Source organism: Fusarium falciforme, chromosome 4 (genome assembly GCF_026873545.1).
Source record: "Fusarium falciforme chromosome 4, complete sequence".
In the NCBI taxonomy this organism is placed as follows: domain Eukaryota; kingdom Fungi; phylum Ascomycota; class Sordariomycetes; order Hypocreales; family Nectriaceae; genus Fusarium; species Fusarium falciforme.
Window position 1 is genome coordinate 1,864,420 of NC_070547.1, and position 25,409 is coordinate 1,889,828.

Genomic DNA, 25,409 nt, shown 5'->3' on the forward strand with positions numbered 1-25,409 from the left:
ATGCAAGCTCTCGCCCACTCTCTGCGCTCATCGACCCTGTCTTCGTCCTCGAGAACGACCCCGCTGCGAATAGCTTCACTCGCCCGGCACCTGTCCGCATCTGCGCGCACCATGGCTCCCATCACTAAGGAGACCGACTACCTCGTCATTGGCGGCGGCAGCGGAGGCCTTGCCTCTGCGCGCATGGCCAGCAGCAAGTTTGGTATCAAGGCCACCATTGTCGAGAACAAGCGACTCGGTGGAACCTGCGTCAACGTTGGGTGAGTTCTTTGGACATCTATGCAAGGGATCAAACGCTGACAGTTCCTCCCTTTCTAGATGCGTACCCAAAAAGGTGACTTATAACGCCGCCGCCCTCGCCGAGGCCATCCACGACTCCAAGTCCTACGGCTTCTCCGTCGAGGAGACGGCCCCCTTCGACTGGTCTACATTCAAGACCAAGCGCGATGCCTATGTGAAGCGTCTCAATGGCATCTACGAGCGCAACCTCAACAACGACAAGGTCGACTACGTGCACGGATGGGCTCGCCTCCTTTCCAAGAACCAGGCCGAGGTCACCCTCGACGACAACTCCAAGGTTCTCATCAACGCCAAGAAGATCCTCGTCGCTGTTGGCGGCAAGCCCACTCCTCCTCCTAGCATTCCCGGCGCCGAGCACGGTATCAACAGTGACGGCTTCTTCGAGATTGCCACTCAACCCAAGAAGGTCGCCATCGTCGGTGCCGGGTATATCGCCGTCGAGTTCGCTGGCATGTTCAACGCCCTCGGCACCGAGACTCACCTTTTCATCCGCCACAACACCTTCCTCCGAAGCTTCGACCCCATGATCCAGGAGTCTGTCACCAACGAGTACGAGAGGCTCGGCGTGAAGCTTCACAGGCGTTCGCAGGCCTCCAAGGTTGAGAAGGACGCCAATGGCAAGCTCACTGTCACCTACAAGGACGACGAGGGCAACGAGACTGTTCTCAGCGACGTCGACCACCTTATCTGGGCTATTGGTCGTACCCCTGAGACTCGCGGCATTGGCCTGGAGGAGGCTGGCGTCAAGCTTGGCGAGAAGGGACACATCCTCGTCGACGAGTACCAAAACACCGCCGTCGACAACATCTACGCCCTCGGTGATGTTACGGGCGAGGTCGAGCTGACTCCTGTGGCCATTGCCGCTGGCCGTCGTCTCGCCCATCGCCTCTTCGGCCCCCCTGAGTTTGCCAACCTCAAGCTCGACTACAAGAACGTGCCCTCGGTGGTCTTCGCGCACCCCGAGGTCGGCAGTATTGGCCTGACAGAACCCCAGGCCATCGAAAAGTACGGCAAGGACAACATCAAGGTGTACAAGACGGGCTTCACGGCCATGTACTACGCCATGATGGAGCCCGAGCAGAAGGGCCCCACCAACTACAAGCTGATCGTGACGGGCCCCGAGGAGAAGGTGGTCGGCCTTCACATCATGGGCATCGGCAGCGGCGAGATGCTCCAGGGCTTTGGCGTCGCCGTCAAGATGGGCGCTACCAAGGCCGACTTTGACAGCTGCGTTGCTATCCATCCTACCAGCGCCGAGGAGTTGGTGACGTTGAAATAAATAAATGGGAATAGAGAAAGAAAGAAGAACTAAATGTTGATAAAGAGATTTCAGATAGAAGGAGTTAATAATGGTTAAAGAACATTAAGCATCAGTCGTTCATCAGTCGAGTGATACACGCTCCCCTTGGGTTTTCCCCCTTTCGCTTGCAGCATATACCGTGCCATCTCGACATTGGTCTGTGATATCATGCCTTTTGACCTCTATATCTCGTCATTCATCTCCTCGTAGTACAGTTGTCTGGTTCGGTCACATTCGGGTCAAGACTTGTTGCCCTGCTCATGTTGACAAACTCCCCTTTCTGCTTGCTGTCTCTAATACTGCCCAGTTGCTCCCTCGCACTCGTATACCTACCGGCATGCCCTTCCTAGTAGTCCTTGTCCCCGTCATACGGCATCTTGCACCACAACAGCCATCCTCACGAGATCACATTACTCAGTTCCCTGTCCCCAAGCTCTCCAAGAGCCTGCACCCGCCCGCTCCGGTGTGATGCGGCTATCCGCACCGGTGCGGAAGCGTGCAGCTAACGGGGGAAGACAGATACGCTCCATCGGTGCCGAGATGCAAGTCTCGGGTCGATGCCGCGTCCTTACATTAGGGGGCGTATGTTGAAAAGTGTGTAGTCATGCCTGCTTGGGATGCCGGTTTTGGACGTTGGCAGCGTAACACAGACGTCGAGCTTTCTGTGTTCTCTTCCGGATCTGGCCAGGCACGCGGCGTTGTGCAAGCCTTGGGATACTATCTTTGTGGACGATGACCAAGTGTTTTACCTTTGCGAATGGGGTGGGAAACGTGATATGGTTCATGTAGCAAGAGTCCATACAAGCTCATTGATGTATGGTCAGGGTAAGGGATGACAACTTGGTCAGTACAACTCTTCATTCAGTACCTCCCAAGTCCTTGGTCATGAGCCTGCTTCTCGCCGAATCCTCTCTTGATTTCTCATCTCGTATCAACGTGAGCTCGGCTTGCTCATCTTGGCCAGGTCGTTGAACACAAGTCATCATCGTCACGTTGAACTTGAAAAATCCTTGTCTCGTATCAGAAACACAGACATTATTTCAGCAGTGGCACGGGGGAGGGGGTGTCAATGATCGTCAAAGACTCATCCCTGAGATCTCATGTCGAGTGACGAGAGAACCTCCGGCATAGCCGCAGAGAGGCTGGGGACAGAGTAGTTCATGCGGCTTACGGAGTCCCGAAGCATGGAGAACGTCTTGGCTACAACAAGAGTTCACGTCCGAGTGCTCCGGGATTCGATTCGAGACATCAAGTCATGAGTTCAACGGAATGATTTGAAATGCTCAAGGTATCAAGAGGACAGGGGGCCCGCCGTTATCTCGGACGTACCCTCGAGTAAGACTTTAAAACATGGACCTTAAGATTACTATATGCTCACCGTCCTCTCACCGCGCCGTATCCCGAGGCCATTCAGAGGACTCCGTAGGTCATACAGTAACGATAGGGGTTGTATCTGGGTCTCGATGGCACCGCAGGATGATACTCTGGAGCAACCTGCTGGATTCATCTTTTTGGTTAAGTCCGTGCTGTGGTAATAACGCATCGGAGTATTCCAGGCGATCATCGTACGGTTGTAGTTCCAGACCAGGGATGTTAAATCAAGTTTATCTATAGTTGATCGAACTTGGTCAATATCACCGGCATCTTAACAACCCAGTTCCTGGTTTAACCACGGTATAGCAGAGGGCAATATTGCACCATCCCTACCAGTAATCACACTCTCCATTTCTCCTGAATCACTGCAACGAGGGGAAAGCAACCCATCTGACTCGACCATCAAAGAAAAATGGAGCAATCCCTCCGTAAATCCTACCCTAGACAGAACCCAACTCTCCAAAATGCCCCCCCCCCCCTTGAGGATTCGCAATCTCGAGAGGAGGTCATCACCAAGGTCTCGTGAGCATCACCACACCCTCTCGCCGTCAGCTCCAGACCAGGGAAAAAGCAGCGGCGCCCTTGTCAAGGCATGTCATCGACAGCTACATCATAGGCTGAGAGACCAAAACCCCTCCTTTCCCATTCTTCCAAGGGTCTCACGAGTTCCTGCAGCAGCAGAGAAGCCAATCCCACCCTTTACTGCAAAGAGGAGAGGTCACATGGCGCGGCGCGTGCCCATTTCGCCGAGACATTAGCCACGCGCGTGAACCAAGACGCCACCTCCGCATTTCTCTTCCTCGACATGTTCCACGGAAATCTCTCTCAAACTCCAAAGGCCGATCTGAAGAGGGGTATTCACCACTAACCGCAGCCGTAATCACCAGAGAGCGCTAAGAGGTAAGCTGGCGTGGCAGAGGTTGGCACATCCAAGGTCTGAAGTTGGTCACGGGAGAGGTGGTGTGACCGTCCACCCCCGAGACTCGAGGGCCTTTGAGATTCCAGACTCGAGAGAGAGATAGCACGTATGGCCCTTTTCGGGATGGGCGCAGGTAGCATGAGGGTAATACCCGTCCTGCAGCGCAGCGCAGCGCAGCGACGAGGAGAGGAGCTTGAAACGGGATAACCGCATGGCATGGCACTGCATCAGAGCCAACATGTCGTCACAGATGCTTGCGCTTGCTTCCCCAAGGCCCAAGCAGTCGGATCCTCCACAGCCGTCCGTCCCGCTGTAAATCAACCAAAAGGGCCATCTCTTTGTCTAGCTGTTGGTGGCTTGCAGCGCCCTTCCCAAGCTGACGACTTGTTAGTGACGGCACGGCGCAGGCAGCGGACCTGGAATCGCGCCGAGGACCCTTTGTTCGTGGTGAGGCACGCCCCCTGAGCCAAGCAAGCAAACAAACAAACAGACAAACACAGAAGAACCTACGCAACGCAACGGCGCGAGGACACGGCGTAGCCGCTAACACGGGGACATTTGTTTCGTGCCAAGCGGCTGACGGGAAGGAAAATGCCACCGCGCCGAGATGGAGAAATCCGGGGAAGACGGGGGCCCGCACAAAGCCCCGTCTCGTCTTCAACGGAGAGCCAGCAGCCCCGGGAAGCCCGTACAGAGCTGATGAGCGCGTACGGATACAGTGACAGATAATACAGGGGGGGACCGAGAGCAAGCGATGCGACCTGTAAAGAGTGACGTGAATTCCGTGACCAAGAATGGCACGTTGGACAAGCCCCCTTGCTCCAGCAAAAGAGGCATCTGCACGACAGAGGAGCAACAGACGACTTCCCATTTCCCCAACCGTCCAACGTTGAATATTGGGTTCCACTTGGAGGCGCAGTCCGGGGTCGACGGTCGTGATTGGCCCATGTTCTGAAATTGAAGCGCACCATCAAGACCAGACAAGGGCGTGGCGAGACAGAGGAGACATGGGAGAGGGGAAGAGGGGGAGATGATGGGCTTGCTTCAACTGGACAGTCGCTGGCGTTGCAATGGGCTGAACCCAAAGGCCTAGACGGGACGGGACAGACCTGAGCGACAGCCCAAGAATAGGACCTCTCATCTCTTGGACGGAGAAATTGGACGTCTGCGATGCAACAGCAACTCAATGCCAGTGTACTGTAATGTACTGCTGCCGGCCCCTTGAAATTATTCGCCCGTTTCTGTTTGTCTTGGTCTCGCCATGCACACACGTCTCCCCCCCCGTGGGAGGGTGGAGGGATGGCGACTCCTCCAAGGGCTCCTCTTGTGCAACACAACCAGTCTCGATTACTCGTCGAGACGCCCTCAACTTGGAGACGGTTGCAGCAACATCCAGAGCATGGACCAAGTCCTGCCCTGCCCTGCCCTGCCTGTTGCTGCGCTGTGCATGCCGTCTTTGAGCCGCCAGCACCCGGCATGAGCCAGAGCCACCATCTCGAGCTGAACCCCCGTCGAGGGCTCGTAGCGAGGCCGAAGCCATCCTCGATAGTCCACACACATCCCGATCAAAGTAGCAGACGGGGTCGAGATCCCTGACGGCCATGATGGTGTCCTGTCTTTGCCTCCATTCCCGGCCAGGAGCGCAAGCGATCATGATGGCAGCGGCAAGGTATTGATGGATCAGTGACGCCCCCCTAAATCCTCGTAAGCCACGACGGCAAGGCAAGCACTTCTTGCCCCAGAAGCGTGCAGCTGCAGCAAACAATTGCAGTTCCCCCGGTCCTTGGCCTCCGCACAGACATAGCAGCTCGACTATCGAGAGCCCAATGACCCATCTTTGCCGCTCGTCAGGATATTACGGCCGGGCAACTGTGCCTGTGGGCGGCAGCACGCACATTTTGTTGAAAACGAATTCTTGTTTGTCAAAACCTGAGCTCAACATCCATAACCCCCGCCTTCACTTGAAGGAGCAAGGTTTAGCTGGCAGAACTATATCACCACTAGGCACCGCTAAGAGGTTCCCGTCCTTGCTGGCTGCGGCAGAACCTGCAGTAATCAGGACGTAGCGTGGCACGAAGGGATGGGGGCCCTGAAAAGGACTTCCGGTCCCCCAATATGCACTCTGCAGCATGTCCTCAGTGGCTCTCTCGCTGGCCAGCAGGCGAGCACTTTGGCGGAGTGCCCCAGCATGTCCCCAGCCTGCCGCAAAGAATGCGGGGGAAGCCCATCCTTTTGTGACTTGTCAGATCGCCTAAGCAATACAGCCGTCCTCCGCGGGTGGGAAATGGCACGATGCAACGCTGCGCCAGGACAAAACAGGCCAGCGAGGCGAAAGGACAGGGACAAAATTTTGATACAGAGGAGGCAAAGAAAAAAAAAAAAAAAAAAAAACGTTGCTGAATACCGGGGACGCCATGCGGTCCCTGCTTTCGATGTCTTTGAAAAACGTGTCAGTGTCGAAGAGCCAAAGCAAGGGGTAGACAGAACCTGGTCGTCGTGTTGTCCAAGTCAAGTTTGGAGAAGGCCATTGTGTTGTCCTTGAAGCATCCAATTGACCAACACATTTCGCTTATTCCAGAGGCGTAGATCAGCTCAGATCCAACCCGCAAGGTCAGGGTTAAGCGGCTCACTGCAGCACGACCCAAGCAGTCGCATTCGGAACAAGGGGGCTGATGCTGGTGCTCATGATGCTGGACCATGATGTTGGGGTTGGTTGGTTTGCCCTCCCGGTCGCCTGCCTTGCCTTGCCGTCGTCTGCCTCTGCCTCTGCCTCTGCCTCTGCCTTGCTTGCTTGCCTGCCGCTGAAGCGAGATGCTGCCTCCCGATGCTACTCTATCGTGCGGCTCAGGGGTTGGTCTTGTCGCCCGTCTCTGTCAGCTTGGTCACCGTTATCAGTCAATTAGGAATGTGACGATCATAAAACACACCAGACTACCAAACACCGGATGAACATGACTGGTTGGTTGGTTGGCTGGCGTAGTTTTTTTTGCATGCCTGCCGCGAGGCAGCCGTTGGATGCTGTCTCTGTCTGGCCTTGGGAACCCCCTTCGAGGCTGGGCTCTGAGACCTTCTGGATTATTCTCGTGACTCAACCATTCAGCCCCCGTCAGCAGTCAGACTCGGGCTCAGAGTCAGCCGGAACCACGAGGAAGTGTCAAGAAGATAGCAGCAGTGCCTGACTACCAGAAAACCGGGAACGGGAACCAAGAAAAGAAGCTCGATGAAAATTCTTTTTGCTCATCAAACGTGGCTCGTCCGTCGGTCGTGTCGTCGTTCGTGTGTCTTTGCGACCAATCCTCGTACGACACGGCACTTCAAGCGGCCTGTGAACCAATCAATAGCCCATGCACACGCCCTTGGCGGGAGCCATGAGCGGCTTGCTCGGGGCGACGCGGCTGCTGCTGCTGCTTGCTGCTAGTGAGAGATGCATGCGCTGCGTCAGAGAAGTCAGACACTACTAGACTTGCTCGAGACTGTTTGTCCGTGTCCGTGACGCTGTCAGGGATGCAAGGCACGAAACAGCACGCACCAGCTCTCGAAACGTGCCCATGCCATCGTCGATCCAAACAGGTAGTCTGTCAATCAATCGCAGACATAGTCAAGTCTCGTCTTGCGGACCTATAACCAATTGTCGTGACCCTCTCGAACCTGATCTGATGACCCTCTCATGGCGATGCCCCTGTGTCAACCATTGAGCCATGACCACAAGAGATGGCGATATCAAGGAAACTCCAGCATCAAATTTTCAGTCCCAACCTAATGACCAATACCTCCATCAACCGTCACGATGGTGCAAGCTCGTGCCTGAATGTCCCCACTCGAGGCGAGTCCCATCTCATTGCACAACCCAATCTCACGATGGCATCACCTCACGAGGGCTGAGCCTCAAGCCCTTACTCATCCACCTGGAATCCACCTGGTCGCTTGACTTCTCCACTGCCAACACTGCCGACGACAAAGAAAAAAAATGTCGTCACTGGCACCGCAGTCGGCCGATTCGCTCGACATCAAGCTTGGCCTTTGTCGGCGCCTTTACACTTTAGGATAAGCCTCTCTCCAGCTAACAATGAATGAGAAAAAGAAACAAGAGCTGCAGACAGGCTTGACGGGGAAGTCGGCGAGTGGAAAAGGTCTCCATAAGGCGCCATGCAGAGGGCGTGTCGTTAGATTGGGCTGCCTCTAACCTGAGACGGAATAGACCAATAGGCTATTGTCGATCATGCCCAACTTGGCAGACGAGCTATTCCTGTCAAGGTCCTCTTGCCCAACGAGCCTGGTGCCCCAAGACCATTAACCAGTCAAGGAACACTCTGGGGATATCTCTTGGCACCGTCGATAATGTCCAAGGATCAGATGTTTGGATGGTGGAGCCGCTGAGCAAGGTCTGGCAAGGCAAGCCAAGTCAAGGCCACCATCACGGAGGATTTCTTTAGCGGCCACCACTGAAAGAGGGCGGTTGTGAAAAAAGAAACGAAATTTTTGCCCTCTCAATCTCAATCTGTCAGATCATGGTGGTTGCCCAACGAATGAAGTTGCTCACCTTGCCACAGGGCAGAGGTCAGCATCAAGGTCACCACACCATCACATCTCTCTAGTGAACATGCTGTGCCATGCTTTCTTCTTCTTCAGTCAGACTGTCAGCCAATTCCTGACGGCGGCTGGCTGAGTTGGCTCCCTCTTTGGCAACCCTCGACCTCGACCTTGAGGTTGACCTGCATGAGCATCCCAGCCTCATGGATGGTTCGCCCGCTCGCTGCTGCAAGGTACAAAGTACACCTGCACTGCACTGCACTCACTCTCCCAGACAGGCGTCTCCAACCGCTGTAAGCCGACATATCTCGGGGATAGAGACCATCTTTTGCCTTGTTGAGACGTCTCGAATAGTAATCTTGTTGGCACTAACGTCCGACCTTGACTGCTAGTCTCTGTCTCCATCTGCGGTTGATGTGATGAGCACTGACTATCACGATGCCGGCGTCATCCAACATGATCTGCCGCTCCTTTCTTTTTCATCGGCATTTTTCCATCGCCATATTTCTTTTGCGGCTTCTGCGCCTGAGCGCCGTCATCACCGCGACTAAATATGGCAGTCTTACTCTGCCAGCGCCTAGCGTCTCGGACAGTTCGCGAGTCCCTGTATGGCGTTTCTCGAGGCCTGTCTGGGCCTTTGCTCATCTTCACCTCAGAGCCGCCACTGGGCTGCCGCACGGGCGTCGTCACGAATAGGGGCTTGGTCCAAGTCCACGAGCCCCCTCCTAGATGGCTTGGCCGGGTTGGCTGGAGGGTGAGGTGATCGATAAGCCCACCATCAAGAGTCCACCAGACCACCAGTGTTTCTCACTCAAGTCACAGCCCACCAGATTGGGCCCCGCATCCCATGCCATGTCCTGTCCTGCGGCAGCTCGAACCCCCCTGGCGGCGATGGTTCGTCCTGTTCCAGGTGATGCACCTAACATAGTGTCCATGTTGGTGAGTGAGTGTCCAATGTGACTCTTCAGGTGCCTGCTTCATCGGACAGGCCGGCTGGCTTGCAGAAAATTCTGAAAAAAATACGAGCAGCCTGTAGCTGAACAACCTTCGCTTTGGCATCCATGGTTGAGGCGCCACGACACCCAACAAGGAAAAAATCTGCTCTGACGGCTTGCGTCTTCATCTCGTTTGGGATTATTCGCCTGCCGGCTTGGGCGAATTGAGCTGCTGAATGCCAGCTGGTGAGGCGAGCTCGCTCATCTTGGTTCATCCCCAGCTGCAGCTGCTCGCTTTCACGCACGGGCGATGCAATCGACGTGATTGTCGGCCGCGATGAAAGATTGACAGGGCACTTGCCCGTGGTTCATACCGACATGTTATTCCCGTAGCAAAATCTGCCAACAGTCCCCGCTGCTCTGCTCACGAGTACGCAGACGAACGAACTCCTGAATGACAAGGAATGAAACCCTCGAGGGTTCATGTCCTAGGGCTAGCCGACGAGGGAGCTCCCTGGTTCCCGCGTGGCCAGTGCATCGAGCCTCGGCCCCCTGCATGGCGTTCTCATCTTTGCTGTGGCTTTTGATGCCATTGTCCAGATCCAGCCAACAAGAGCAGCAAGGGCTCATCAAAGAAGAGACTGCTCGGTGTAAGCGGTTTGCGCTCAGCACACCGGTCAGAATCGCAGTCTCAATTCAGACAAGCCCACCGTTCTTGGCTCAAGCCCACTGGAATAGAGTTCACGTCACGGCGGCTGGGACCGGATCGTGGACCAAACAGCTGCCAGCTCCCATGGCACCATTTCCTCTTTCGTCACCTTGTCCGACAAGGCGCTGTGCTATTGACGGCTGACGATGGACAAATCTGGCAAGCCTGCTGAGCTGACTGCGAACCGTGGGGGATTATTGTCTTGTCCTTCGGCCGCCCGAGTTATCTCCTGGGTAGCGTTATCCGTCGTATCTTTGCTGGAGCTGCTGCGGGCGTTGATGTTGCAACACATTTGGGGGTCATCCATCAAACGAATTGATCGAGTGGGGGGCGCAATCTATAGTAGTACCAGGGCGTCTCGGCTTTAGGTTTGACATACAGTGGGCGATCATTTGTTTAGTTCCCATCATCGCATTGGGATCACCAGTACGTCGAGGACACATTGTAGGATCAGCGTTGTGGTGTAATGCCGTAGGTGAGCCGGGCTCGGGTACGTCTCCTGTTGCTGCACTCAGTCTGTCATGATTGTTGATAATCGAATCAACCCCTCATCAACGCAGGCAGCCAACCATTCGCTGAAGAATCGTGGGAGATGCGGCAGTGCCTCCGGATAGGAATCTGTTCTCCCACGTTTTGACGTCGAGAACGGCCCAGGTGAAACCCGTTGTAACAGCCGCCAAAGCCGGCGACAACCACATGATTGGCGAATCAGAGCAGCCCATTGTCTGCCGTTTGGCCATTGAGCCGGCTGCCCCTCTTCTCGATACACCTCGCTGCAACTGTAAGACCATATGCTGCGTGAGTTGCGTTCCAGATGGCGTCTTACATCATTGTCTTGTCTTGATATGCTCAGCGGCACGGCACTGTCATGGATATTACACGTCGTGCTCAAGGGTCGAATGGTGTTACTTGTGGACTGTCACCCTGGAGAGCAGATTCTGAGTCGCATCCAGTTACAACAATGGCCTTGACGAGCAACATGTCAAGTCGAGAAACGGTCCTTGTGTTTCTGCCACCTTGAGCCTCGAGGCCCGCAAGCTCCACATGAATCCGGGGGGAAAAGGACGCCTGCCCGTCAAAGGTGCTGTAGCGTGATGCATCATATTGACTTGATTGACGCCTCCTCTTGTTCCTGGGGTAGAAACGGCGTAGCAAAGATACGCCCCGGCAGGCACCTTATTCCCATACCCGCCTGTTGACAAGCTAACGTTAGAGATACAATTAGGAGGACCGAAAAGGGTCTCCTACAGCGTCCCAGGTTGTTCTGCGGAGGAGGTTGGAATATGTGGTCAGGTGGCTGTATCAAGACGGGACGCGGCTGGATGGGGTAGACGGCTAGAACAACCATGATTCGCTGTCGGCCCCTTGTCATCCCCGCCTCCAGAAGCAGGAAATATCGAAAATGGAATGGCCAACTTGGCGACGACCATGGAAGCAAGCACCACATGGCTCTGCGTGCTTGTTAGCTGGTGATCATGATAGAGGATCACTGTCAATCTCCCTCTGGACCACGCAATCCTGGTGAACCTGGGGTAGGATGCACAGACTGGTCATATCGTAGCGCCGAGGGCCTTGAGACTATTGATAGTCAAACTGACACAAGAGCAAGGTGACAGACTGGGTTGTTCACACGCTCTTGAGCACAAGAAGGGCGCGGTGCAGCAGGTGATAGACATACAGATGCAAGAACCGAGTGCCTGGCGGTTGGTCTCTTTGATAGCTGTAGGGCGTACATCGTAGTCGCGTCTCAAATTGATACGCCTCTGCCACATCTTGGGCTCAAATGAGTCCATGAGTTATCAGTACTCGTAACTCGTCCACTGCAAGCTTGCAAAAACTTCACACCATCCGCCTGACAACCTAAACATGGGTAGTAGACATTGAACATCCCGTCGTGTCAACTCGAGGGAACGATTCGCGGCAGATTGTGGCGATTAGATAGTTTTTTTTTCCTTGCTTCGCAAATTTCCGCAAAAAAATTCAGGGTCCAGTCCCTGAATTTTTTTTCCCCTGCTTGATCTCCCATTGCTGATCCCGCTTAGGTTGTCACCCATATCCGGTGGCGAGGATGGTGGTTGATACAACCCTGGTGGTTGACCCTCGCCGGCCTGGTTGTCTCGACGTGCAACGGTCGCCTCCCAAAGGTATTGTGGCTGGCGAGCAGAAGACCTTTGTGGGAAGGCTGCTGGGAGGGCATTGGCTTCGTAGGATTAAGGTGCAAGACAGTGACCAATGGTGTGATGCACCTAGCGCAGGACAGGAGAAGCCTCCAGAGTGGCCGACAAGAAGGTGGTACTGCGTCTACTAGGAGGTTTGATCTTGCTCTCTTTCGGAATACCCTTCTGGGGGAGGTCCACCTAGAACCCCGGACGGAGTCTTTGTAGACAGGACATGCAATTCGGGGACACATTTGCGAATGATGGCGTCACTGCGACGTCGAGCGCTTCGAGCGTCTCACAAGTCGATTGCGCGTCTGCTTGAGAGGAGGTTGATGGTCAACGACACGGCAGCAGAGCGGCAGGGGAACTCCAGCGTCATGTCTGCGTCTGGCCATGGACCCGGCCGAGACAGGAATGGGATTGCCGCATTGAGCGAGGAACCCATGGCTCAAGCAGAATAGATGAGCAAATATGCCGTGTCTGAACGGGTTCTCTCTCGTATTGCCTTGGCTCGTCTGTTCCATGCAGCAAGTGCTCGACGTGTTGGAAAACTCTTCGTGTCAGTTACAAGACGAGATGAGGATGCTGAAGGGTGATCTGGGGCGATAACAGCACATGATATTCACAATCATCTTGTAAGTCGCTGACAGTGACACAGGTATCTTGGCCCTGGAACTGAGAGCAGCGGACGGCCAGCACGTTGACAGTCGAAGTGGATTTTGCGTGCTCCAGGTGGAGAAGCAACTGAAGCAGTAGAGGCCAAAAAGGTGGAGAGGGGTGTGGAAAGGTGAGGAGTAGCGACCATGCCCAGAAGGTACTAGACTCCTCCAGCTAATCCTAATGCGGGCTTCCTGCGGCCGCAGCTCTGTTGTGCTGCTCTCCCAGACTCCCCTCCAGCGACCAGTCATCAGCGGCAGACGCCTTCCATTGTCCATTCCTGGGCTGGCCTTGGGCCGCACTGAAGACAGAGGCGAGAAGCGCCTGGCGAATGGGCAAGGCGAGAGGCACAGTGAAGAAGGCAGACAGCCAGAAGAGCTTGGGCAACGCTGCAGCAGCAGCAATAACTCTCACAGCAGAGAGACGAGCAGAATATGAGAGAAATCGACCCAGGGCGTGCGTCGCTGTCGCTGTTCGCCGGCAACCCCCTCCCCCAGGTTCAGAGACCCAACCCTAGGTCGACGACACCCATTGACCAGTCAGCAGTGTGGTCACTGGGTCAAACAGCAGAGTAGAATGCCGGCAAGAGAATCCCATGAGGGACCAGAGTTTGCGATGGGACACGGAGAAAGCAGGCCATCGGCGAGCCGGCCTCACACCACGGAGAGCGGAGGCACGGGGTTGACGGAGGCAGCTTGGACACCACTCTGGAGCAGAGCAACCTCTGGGCAGCGGGGGGATACTGGGCACTCCGGCGGCCAGCGGGCAGAACCGTGCAGAATTGCACGGCGAGGAGGCGAAATATCATCCCACCGATGTCGCTGTGGTGCTCAATCAGCCCAGGCCCCAGCCAAGAATCTCGGCTGATGCCCTCGCGGCGGGACCCTCAAGTCCCGTTCGCACCCGCCTGAGTCACCTCATCGAAGCTCAACATGGGCGATAGCTGTCGTGGACGTGGACTGAGCACAGAGCAAAAGATGGGAAAATTTTTCTGCACTCATTGCAATCTCGTAGTATCCGTAGCCTCAGCTAGGCTAGGCAGGACAGACAGGGCACAGCCAGCCAGCCATGTCTCCAAGAAAATCACACGCCAGTGTCTGGTGTCTGAATGTCTTAGGTCCTTTGTCAGGCTTGTCTCTGGATGGGCGAGAGATGGTTGTGCGTTGGATGCTGGGGACGCTGTGCTGTGCTGCTAATACTGGGCTGCGATAGCGACAGCAGAGCTCTTCCTCCGCTGGAGTCTTGCACCTTCAGGCCCACACTCCTCGTCATTGCTCTCACGCCCGTGGCACACCCCCCCATCAAGGTCGAGACACCCAGGTGTCGGCATGACACACCCCTCCTCGTCCTCTGGCTCGCCCACCCACGCCAGGCGGGCGTCCATGAGTGAGCCATCCAGAGGGCGTGGGGCGTGAAGGCGGCGTCAGGCAGGGCGTGAAGCCCACTCTCTCGAGGAGTGGGGGTACGTACTTCACCAATTGGATCCCTGCCTGCGCTAGCATCTGCTGCAGGGAATTCGGGTGGGGATACTAAGGAGCTATGCTGCTTTGAGCGGAGCAATGGTGTGTGCCTGTACCCTCCTCCACATTTTCTTAGGCAATGTACCTCTAGCGCCAGGCTTTGTCGTGCAACTGAGGTGATCATCCACCAGGCACAGCCCGGGAGAGCAGAATAGTACATATGTTGGAGTCCCCCTCGAACCTCTTCCCTTCCTTCTCCGCTATCACCATCTCGACTCTCACCTGCAATCTCTCCAATTGCTTCTACTTCTTTCATTTGAGCTGCTGGCCTGACTGGATCTGACACTGCCATCACTCTTCGTCTCTATCTACCCTTACTCGCTTGTAATCCTTGACTCGTCCCCCAACTCAACTCGACTTCGACTCATCCCCTCGAACCCATCCGACTGACTACCCTCTATCGGCTGGCACCAAGAGACAAGACTACAAATTGAGACGCCAGACACTCGTCTACGTCTCGAGCTATCTTACTGGGCACACCACCCTCAACTCATCCACCACTCACACACACCACCCAACACCGAAGCCATGGACTTCGACTCCTGGTCTCACTCCTTCTGCCTCGCTTGCGACAAGCAGGTTCAAACTTCGACCGACGCCTACTGCTCCGAATCTTGCAGACTGGCCGACTTCGAGAAGACCTCGACAACCTCCTCGCAAGCCAGCTCACCTGGCTTCGCTCCTCCTTCCTACCCTTGGACGTCGAAAACCTCTAGCTCAGGCTTCTACCTGTCTCCCGCCTACGACTTCTCCAACGCGAAGCCCTACGGCGCTCGACACATGAGCCAACCAAACTGCAAGCCCTACGGCACCGAGCAGTCTACCGCCAACGTCCGATCCCTCACCCCCTCAAGCTCCCACAGCAGCCTCTGCTCCATGCAGAGCACCTCGACAACGGGCGAGTCAACTCAGCTGTCCGACAAGGCGAGGAAAGAGCTCCGAGCGTACGCTGTTTCATTTGAGCAAGTGAGGATGCAGCGAAGACGATCGTACTAGACAACACAACACATCACGCATACACGACACTACACTCAAACGACCCTCGCTACTTTTGAATTAAAGACCACGCAACTCACTCCAACAACTACAACTGCATAAACCCACGAACACTACAACAACACCTCACGTTTTTTTTTTTCTTCTCTCAAGAATTTGTTTGTACCAAAGAAGGGCATTACACCGGAGCACTGCATCAAAAAAAGTTTGTTTTTACATCGACCCAACACGATTTCTCTATCTCGACCTGCTTTGGGCGGGATCATCTGGGCGGCTTTATTGTCCATGGGTTCACGGGATACGGGAGCCATGACGGGCACCTTGTACCAAATAAAGGGCGGAGTTGATATCGCATGGATTATGGGAGCACTTGGGATCCACGGGAGGTTATCATGATACTGGGACACGACGGCGTCTGCTACCCACCAGAGAGCGGCCGGGATGCAACAACGGATGGGGACATTTTGGGTCAGGCGTACAGGACCGACCAGGCACACGAGCCGGTCGATGGTTGTCATATCGGGAGGGTTGCTGCACTTTTGACCAAGGGGTTACTGGCCATTCACAGGAACTGCGGAAGACTGCACAGCACAGCATAGCATAGCATACTATAGCCAAAGAACGGATTTTTCTCCCTCCATCCACGCGTCCCATACAACCATCCCTGTGTTCACAGACAGATCCATACAGACCAGACCATGCAGAGGTACCAGGCGGCAGAGGCCGAAGCCAGCCCAGTCTTCTCCACAATTCTCCATCTCCGTCCCCAGCTCTTCTCGGTGTCACCCTCCTGATGGACAGTGTTAGTGGTGATGGCTAGTGGGCAGAATTGCTTTTCTCGGGGCTTTTGCAGAGAGTCGCCGGCACTTGATGGGCGTCTCTCCAAGGATTGCCCGAGTTCTACTACGGTAAACAATGGACTGGGATGATTGATTAACTGCAGTGACTCGGCAACTGTTTACACTTTGACGGGGCTGGTGACATGGTTGGCAGCATTTGTCAAAGACTCTGGTCCGGACCTGGGCAAACAAAACAGTCATCGACCCCTAGCGCCTCGTAGGTGAGTGAGGGTGAGAGTGTGACTAAGCCAACCAACCAACAAGAAACTTTGTGGGAGCGAGTTTCGCAATGGCGTCTCCAGATTGGGGCAAAACGACGAGGGCGCTAGCAAAAGCCTGACGGGTCATGCTCCATGAGAGCTCCATCTCAGCTCCGTTCCCCAGACTTGGTTGACTTTGGCGCGAACAGCTCTATTGGTGTGAGAGCAGTCATTCAGTCATTCAGTCTCCGATGTCCGGCGCACATGAGCCATCATCTCGTTTCGCATCACCGATCGATGGGGCCATGATGAATCCATTGTGAAGGCCAGCTAACACCAGCACCAGCACCAGCACCCGAAACGTGCTCGTCGATGGGCATGATGCCACCCGGCCGAAGATGGAGTGAGACGATAGCTCAATTCACCAGAGACAGTTTCAATGCTACCTATCATGCATAAGCACCCCTGGTGTGCCTGGCTCTTTTTCTCACTCGACAGCGCAGAACACAACTCTGCCAACTGGGGACGCCGACGTGCAATCCCTGGTTCACGATAGCACGCTGAAAAGTCTTTCGCACTCAATTTTAGCTCTTTGGCCACCCCCAAACTTCGGGTCCCCCCTTTACAGATACAAGATTTTTAGCCCCTCGGGAGCTGGTCTCGCCCGTTTCCGCCTTGGATGGGGGGACTCCTAATGGCCCCATCCATCCCATCCCATTGATTTGCAAGGTTTGAAACGTCATGCTAAGGCGGGCCGTATTGGTATGGAGCTCTTTTTTTCGCTTGGGGTTCTGCCAACGCATCGTTACCTTCGGAATCGGCGATGCTGACTGAGATTGATGATCTGAGCTAGTGGATAATTTTTCCCTTGCCCTTTGTTTGTCTTGCTCGCTTGCAAACTGCCAGGGAACGGCAATTGTTCTGTCTGACCAAGGCGGCTTCCGAAACAGCGATTAAGAAAATTTTTCTTTGGCTCTTACGGGCTACGCATTGCAATGGGATTGGATATCCAGCGAGATTGAGGGCTTGTTAGCGACGCTCCCTTTGATGACGCTATCGTCGAAACAAGAGCCCCTACAAAGGCAAAGGCGTCTTCTATCCAAGGCTGTGGCGCGCCCAGTTTCATGCCTTTTCACCTTGAGTCGGCCGAGATCGACATCATCGTCGGCAGGGTCCGCCGGGTCGCCTGTTGACGGAGCAAGAGACTGAACTCTCTCATTGCCCCGGACGGCTTCGGCGCTAACAACCCGGGAGAAAGAGCTTTACCATGCCTCGATCATCCGAAGCTGGACTCACCGTCCGACGCCCATGAGCCGTTATTTCCCCCTTATTGCTCCCATCTCGGCAGATGGACGAGCAGTTCATTCGCTTCGCCGGCAGTGAGACCTTGCATTTGGAACATTATGGAGCAAATGTGGGCTGTTTCGGCGGGAGGGGGCATTGTCATGCTTGCCTTGCCTGCCTCTGGAGCATCTTGGACGGACGGGACGGATCCATGGATCGAGATGAAGAGATCCATTGCTTCTTTCTCCGTCGGTCAATACTACGGTACTGTACCTACGTGGCCGGCCGTCTGCTGTCCCCTTCTCTTCTGCACCCTGCTCGGAGCCCCTGGAACCTTCCTTGATCGCCGGGGGTCGGCCCGGACGTTGCGGAAGCTCTTCCTCACGAGAAGCATCCATGGAAGGCAAGGGCCGCTGGGTGACGTCGGCGAGCAAATCCTCGGCCTGCTCCGCTTCATGAGAGAGGGCGTGGGCGTGTCTTGTAAGCCTTCCTTGGTCGAGACTTTGAATGATGGACAAATGTGTGCATCATGGGTTCTACGACGGCAGCATTTGCACAACTTGAAAATTTATGCCTTCTTTGTTTTTCCATTTGTCTCAACCAGGAACCGCCATCTCTGGCCGGTCCTTACTAGCCCCCACTCCGCCTTTTTCCCCCCCCCCTTTCATTGCAATGCGGGCGCCTTTTTTGACTCTGAGGCTCTTCAGGGCGGATACGACCTCGTCATGGGAGGGTAATATTGGAGTTGACAGAAAAACAATGCAAGACCATTTCCCATTCGCCCCAGGTTAGGTTTGCATTCCAGGCACAGCCCGCCACTTCCATCAAACGTCTCACCACTGAATTGATGAGCTCGGGATAAGAGTTTTCATCCAATGTCGTCGTCGGTTTCTGGTTCTGCCGCTTGGCTGCGCTTGGCTTCGGGTGCCCGTGGCATCGACGAGGATGGCGATGTCTCCATGCTGTGCAACGTCTTACACATGCCGCTCGACGAGTACGGATGTGAATGAACAGGGAAGAGGTCTCGCTGCAAGGGAAAGGCTCCTCGCCCCCGAACGTTGACGGGATGTTTTCGAAATACATGCACACACATACACTCACACACACGACACCTCGGGGATCTCTGGGGGCCAAAAAAGCCTTGCTCCCATCCATCCCCATCCCTTCCCGCGTCCTGGCAGACGGAGACTGGCTCCCTGCATGCTGCGAGGGAGAGAATTCGGGTCTCTGGTGTGGTTTCACCACGTGGGATCATCCATCCATCCAGGCAAAACCAAGCTGCGGCTCAAAGGCCGAATGGACGCCTCTCGAGGTTCAGAGGCGAGCCGAAGGAGGAGGGGTTCTTCTTCACAGCCACGAGATTTCCGACCAGACCTCGCCTTGTTTAATGCCTCTGGCATGACTTGGATGGCTCGCCGACGTCAAATCGATAGGCTGGTGGGTTGACACATCGACTGTCGTTTCAGAACGTGGGATCGTCGCCTAGTTTCCCATGGCTTATGCCTATGCCGTGGCGGCTCTTACATACGCACATCACGTACAGGCGTCATCTTTTCTCGACGACATGTCATGCTGCCCTTTCTGACAGGCACTCCGGATGAGCACATTTCGGCTATGGGGTTCAATTGTCATGAATCGGCGTCTGGCATTGTCACATTTGCAAAACGGCAATGACATTCGTGAGATGAAGGGCCCGCTCCCGAGTGAGCAATCTGCCTCACCACCCAAGCAACAACACCCTCTGCTGTCGCAAGGAAGGCCGCCATTGCGCAATGCAAGGTGCGACAGTCATGTTGCACTTCGGAAGGTTGTCAATATAGGGTAAAAAAGAAGTGACGAACAAGGTCCCAGGATTGCGGCTCGCTCGCCTATGTGCGGGAATTCGTCGTCCAAGTGCGGACCGACGGTTCTTGTCAGTCAACAAGAGTCAAAGTCTCTGAGACTGGTTCCGTGGGAGGACGAGGGGGTGCAACCATTTCATCAGCCCAGTGTCTCTCCAGACCACGCAGAGTCCATGTTCCATTGTGTTCGCGACCGCAAGCCATGAATTCCTCTGCAGGAAGCCTCTGCTGCGCTGCGCCTTGGGGGCACACTTGCGTATGCGTATGGGTCCCCCTCTTTCCTATCCGTGAAGCTGGGAACTGGACGAGGGCACGTCAGCCCAGGACGCCCTCCTTCGCTAGCTCGGGCATGCCCACGTTGGTATTCATGCAGAAGTCGGCTTCCAAGGTACAGCAGCCTCATATGTGCTTCCAATTGACGCAAGCCCTTGATGTTGATGGCGTTGGTGGGCGAGTGTCAATGGGTTATCCACTGCCCTCTTACGCACTCACGTCTTCTCACAGGCGTCTTACCCTATCCGGTACGGTATTGTTTACTTTTTGCACCCAATGGATGTAGAAGTCGACCGGCAAGTTGGTCCACGATGCGGGCTTGCTTGTTGACCCCGTCTACGAGCATGGACTCAACAATTCGCCAGCTTGGTGCTACGTGATCTAGAACAATTGCAAAATGATGAGGCTTGCTGTGCTCATAGATCGCGTCGCACGTGAAAACCACTGCAAAACACCAATGCCTAGGGGATCCCGGCACAGGATAGCTATTGTCTTGGAGGCTTGCTTAGCTAGGTGTCACTATCCCGCGCAGATATGGTGACGAAACTCGAGCATAACTGAGAAGCAAAAAAAAAAAAAAAAGGCAACAGAACCACAGCCAAAAGCCATTGCTTGTTCAATGTTCAGCTCTCTGCAGGTTCGCCTCATCTTTTTTTTTTTTTCCAGCTGAACGGCTCTTTGTCTCAACAGCTTCCCAACCGGGGAAGCCGTGCCGTGCATGAGGCTGGCTCAAAGGCGGCTGGGCCGTGTCTGTGACTGGAGAGCTTCGAGAAAGATACGGGAATGTAGGCCCCGGCGGGAGAGACGAATCGAGCAAAAAGAAAGCAGAGAAACGACATGGGGAATTGCTTTTTTGCACTCTTCTGACGCCTGCCTATTTGCTTTTTTCTCTCTTGTCTCATATGCGTCGTGACGTGCCAATGTATGTCCCGCTATTTGTCTCTGAGACTTGTGAAACGCCAGAAATAGTCAAGTCAAAGTCAAGCCAGCAACCGGGGAGCAGGCCGTCTTTGCGATGGGGTCTTTAGGATTATCGCTATTTCGAAAGAATAGAAGCTTTGCAGAGGAGATGCTTGTTGGTTCTTCATGGGTCCTGGCTGGAACTTGGGCGTTTCGACTCAACAAAGACGGCCTGGGATAATGGGCACCTGAGACAGCTTCACTTTCAGAGGAGGAATGCCCGTAGCGCCGCCGTCTCTCCTTGGTCACACCAGCAGCAGCCAATTGCAAGCATGTCTCTGCCAGGACCGACCTTTTTTCCCTTGTCACCTCACCTCACCTCACCTCACTTACCCGCCGGCCGGACGGTGCCGACGGCTCTGCTCAGCGGATAAAGACGGGGGAGGGGGCCGGGCCCACGATAGATCCATGAGAGCAGCTCTGTAACAACTGCCGTTTGCTGTGATGGCTCGAATCTCATCTTATCCATTGAGGCGAATTGAGGCGTTTCAACGCGGGGGCCTCTCCAGACGGGGGCGTCTGTTGATTCATTCACCTCGAGGCGTCTAGAGAGTCGAGTGGGCTGTTTATACGAAAACGCCCTCACAAAGTTGAACTGAGCGAGAATCTCTCAGGTCCAGGTCCCGAGAGGCGACTTGGTAGGGTCACATCCGCTTTCAGGTTGAGCAAAATTGACTTTGTGCTTTCCCTTTTCCCCCTCTGGCAGCGTAGCATTCATCCTCCCTCAAGGGAAAAACTTGAGGGGAGGCTTCACCCAAGCGGCAAACCTTGGGGCGCACTGACAGGAGCATCGAGGTACGGTACGTACGGTAGAGCCAGTAACGACGGGCCGCGAACCACCCCAAGACGACGCGTTGGGATCGGGGAGGCGAAATGGCCAACAAGCACCGGCTCAAACTCTAACCCAGAATCAGGCGAGAGACCTGGGCGAGACGTTGAGGGCACGGGGACGAGGCGGGACGCTTGCAGGATCTGTTATCTCTAGAGGAGGGGGATCTGGGGTTCAAGTTCATACAAGGTTTCGACTATTAGATTTCCCGATGATCTAGTCCCGTAGCCTCCGTACTACTGTGCAGTATCTTGCGAATGCGAACCATGGCTCTGGGAAGAGATGTGGTGGTGGTTGCAACTAGCCACCGACAACTCTCAGACTCCTTCTCTCTGCCTCTCCCAGAAATGCCAAACACGGACTAACGCTAGAGGAAATTGTAGACGAGACCTTTGCTTTGGAGCGATCGATCTGCGCCTTTGACAGCCTGCATGTAAGATTGGAAACCCTTGCCTTTGCCTGTCCCCGCGCACGGGTTGCCTCCTTCGTTTATCGGCGACGATGCCCAACGTCCCGGGACCGACTAGCGGATGGAGAGAGGGGAGCTAAAGCCAAGCACGAAACTTGGTAGAGAAAGAGGTCCGAGATAACGTAATGTGCGGTCCTGCATTGCCCTTTGTCTTGTTTCGTAGTGAGTCTCCGAGATGCTGACTTATGGGGCTCTTTCAAGATACGCCCGCAGAATTGAGGTCCCACGGGGCAGGGAAATACCCTCGACAATGAAAAAGACGGATCACAGGCACGGCAGATTTTTCTTCTATCTTGACACCGGCTCAGGGACCAGGCCAGGCACCAAAAAGAGTCGAGATTCAGAGTATCAGAGGTTCAGTAGCCCCACGGCTTCGTGCTCCGCTGACGTGGACATGACGGTGTTCTCTACCAAGCCTCCAAGGTCTTTGCTGCTGACGATTGGCCGACCTGCAGATTTTTTTGCGAGCCCGACAATTGAGTTGTCAGCCTGTCATTTGACGTTTCTGGGATGAAAAAAGCATGATCCGTTACCAGGGGTTCCAGTCTGTGCCTGACGGGAGAGAGAAATCTCTTCACCGTTGGCAACCAATGAAGCTCCGTATCCGCCATCCGTGAGACGACTAAACCGTTTCTTCCTGCCGGGATCATGTTGATAGATAGGACAACACCAGGCAGAGAGGGGGGCGGAGAGGTTTGGTCCCTCGGGATTCCGATTGGCGGTCCCGGCTAGCGGACGCGGACGGGATCTACCCGTTAGCGGACCAGTCCGCCCAGACATGTCAGGACTGGAGACGGGACAGGACAGGATCCTTCTTGTGTGTCCAACAGCGGCCCAACACACCTCGTCCAGGCATATCCTGTGTTGTGCTGTGTTGGGCCTGCTGCGGTGAGATGGAGAAGCACGAGATGGAGTCAAAACCTGCCTAGTTCACGGTCCCAGAGATGACGAGCATCGAGTGTGCCCCTCAGGGCGTGTGTCCTTTTTAGTTTTGCCAAGTCATGAAAAACATTCGGAGGCCGGATGCCACTCCGATTGTCGTCAGGAGTAAAGTAAACATCGCTAAGACCAAAGGTCCGGACTGAAACGACCGGTGCTGCCTTGTTGGGTAGCACCGTAGTTCGATTGGCGCCGCTGATGTTTTTTCTACTGTGAATCGATTCCTCAGTAGGCGGGAGTATGCCTAGGGAATGTGATTTGGGTCAGATTGAATTTACAATATCGTCATCCCGGGCTCCTGGGGCGGATGGTGTCGAGTTACATCTCTTCATGCTTCTGGGCTGGTATTATTGACTAGTTGGTAGGTTGATTGCTGAATCTCACGCCCCTAGAAGGCCATCGAGGGTCATGAGTTTGAGGGAAAGCTGTTGCAGCACCGCTGTTTAGCTACTATCACTGCTTCCTTTCAGTTGGTCGTCCCCTGTAGGCCGGTGGCTCGAGTAGTTCACTCGTGATGATTTCAACAATCTATTTACATTGAACATCTATGTAAACCAACTACACTCCCTAACTGAGAAAGATCATAGAGGATTTGTTGACTAAAAGACGGACTGGCAGAGTCACTGCCCGTCAAAGTGAGGGCTAGATAATACTACCAATGTAAACATCTTTTCCTTCTCAATGCCGCTTTGAAGACGTCTTGAGAATCTTGTTTGCAGCATGGGCAGCAGCAACCATGATGGAAGCCTGGGTGTTACCAGTAGGCACCTCAGGATGCATGCTGCCATCAACGACAAACAAGTTCTTTGTGCCCCAGACCCGAGTATCAGGGCCTACAACGCTGCGGCCGTCATTCTTAGCACCCATGTTTGCAGAGCCGAGGTGGTGGTTTCCACTGTACGAGACCTCCAGAATCGTCTCGGCGGTGAGATTGCTAGGCACGGTCAAGATACTGCCGGGCTTGCGGGCGTAGTCCAGGAGCTCGTCGACAAACGTCTTGAGGGCCTCGCGGTCGCCCTCAGTGTTGAGGAAAGGCTTCTGGGTGATGTTGGTCCTGCCGTCGGCCGTGATCTCGAGGGTGCCCACAGACGTCAGGCCGTGGGTGAGGTACACCTTGGCCTCGATGGTGTTGTTGGAGGGAGCGTTGACGGTGCCCTGGACGTATCGGGTCACGCCGTCGCTGCCCTCGACGCTCTTCCAGAAGTTGAGACGTTGTCCAGACTGGGCGAGGAGACCGCTTCCCTGGGCAAATAGATCGACGGACTCCTGGTCTGGCTCAGTCCAAGCTGTCTTAGGAAGAGCTGTAAGTCCCTCCTTGGTCTGGAACTGAACGAGGACAATGGGATGGTCCTGCAGATGCTGTCCAACGGGAAGTTCGATCCATTGGGTTCTTGGAGGCAGCTTGATACCTGTTGATCCTGAAGCAACGATCTGAAGCTGCTTCTTGGGTCCGATGCCAGAGTTGAAAAGGACACGGGGTGTCGAGTGAGTGCCAGAGGCGAGCACAACAGAACCGCCCCTGTTCAGCTTGATGATCTCTCGAGAGCCATCCTTGTGCTCAACCTCTACTCCAGTGACGACAGGTCCCTTGCGGACGGCACGGAGAACCATGGCGTTGAGCTGAAGGCTAAAGTTGGGGAGGGCCTCTGCATCAGGGAGGATATCGCGAACAGGACCACCTCGAAGTCCATTGCTGATCTGATTCTGTCAGTTGGATTCAACATCTGTTTATTTATGAGAACTTACCAACCACGGGGGATGAGTAAAGACCTTGTCCTTTGACTCGGAATTGTGGAGGGCGTCGACTTCATCCCACCCGTTGCTCTCAAGGAACTCGGACATGATCTCGAACGCACCGTCATCGTAGCGCTTCCCATTAGCAGAAGGAAGAATGCTTCCAGGCATGCGCTTGAAGACACTCTCGGCGGCATCGGCCACGCCGTCTTCCCACCTCCATCCCTTGGGCCAGGCCTCAAAGTCGGCAGCTCGAGGCCTGATGTACATCAGAGCGTTGAGCACGGTAGAGCCACCGAGCAGACAACCCGCCGAGGCGGCAATATCCCTACACCACTGGATGGTCGGCGAAGTGTCGGTATGGAAAGCCATGCCGGGAACGTCATACGCCGTGACGGTCTCGTTCCACTTCACCAAGTCATCGCGGTTGCCCGTCGCATAGTACGAGGGGCCACCTCGCTCGATGAGGAGCACGCTATGGCCAGCATCGGCGAGACGCTCAGCAACGACCAGGCCAGAAGCCCCAGCTCCAGAGATGATGTAGTCGTAGGTGGTGCTTCGAGTAGAGGCGGATGATTGCTTAGCCGTGACCGTAGAGGCCAGGCCCAGCAATGCTGAGCTGGAGAGTATAGCCAACTTCAT

The 25,409-nt window shown here is 54.9% G+C and overlaps 3 protein-coding genes across 3 annotated transcripts; 2 read left to right on the plus strand and 1 right to left on the minus strand.

The window, feature by feature from the left end:
* NCS54_00533700 (Glutathione reductase) lies at positions 1 to 1,579 on the plus strand (the record flags this gene model as incomplete). The annotated part of the gene is made up of 2 exons (XM_053150848.1): positions 1 to 260; positions 319 to 1,579. 2 exons carry the CDS (start codon positions 1 to 3, stop codon positions 1,577 to 1,579), a joined length of 1,521 nt encoding a protein of 506 aa, XP_053006823.1.
* Positions 1,580 to 14,931: 13,352 nt separating this feature from the next.
* On the plus strand, positions 14,932 to 15,399 carry NCS54_00533800 (Hypothetical protein; the record flags this gene model as incomplete). Its single annotated transcript, XM_053150849.1, has 1 exon — positions 14,932 to 15,399. One exon carries the CDS (start codon positions 14,932 to 14,934, stop codon positions 15,397 to 15,399), a length of 468 nt encoding a protein of 155 aa, XP_053006824.1.
* An 8,312-nt stretch (positions 15,400 to 23,711) lies between these two features.
* On the minus strand, positions 23,712 to 25,409 carry NCS54_00533900 (Hypothetical protein; the record flags this gene model as incomplete). Its single annotated transcript, XM_053150850.1, has 2 exons — positions 23,712 to 24,731; positions 24,780 to 25,409. The coding sequence occupies 2 exons, from the start codon at positions 25,407 to 25,409 to the stop codon at positions 23,712 to 23,714; spliced, it is 1,650 nt and encodes a 549-aa protein (XP_053006825.1).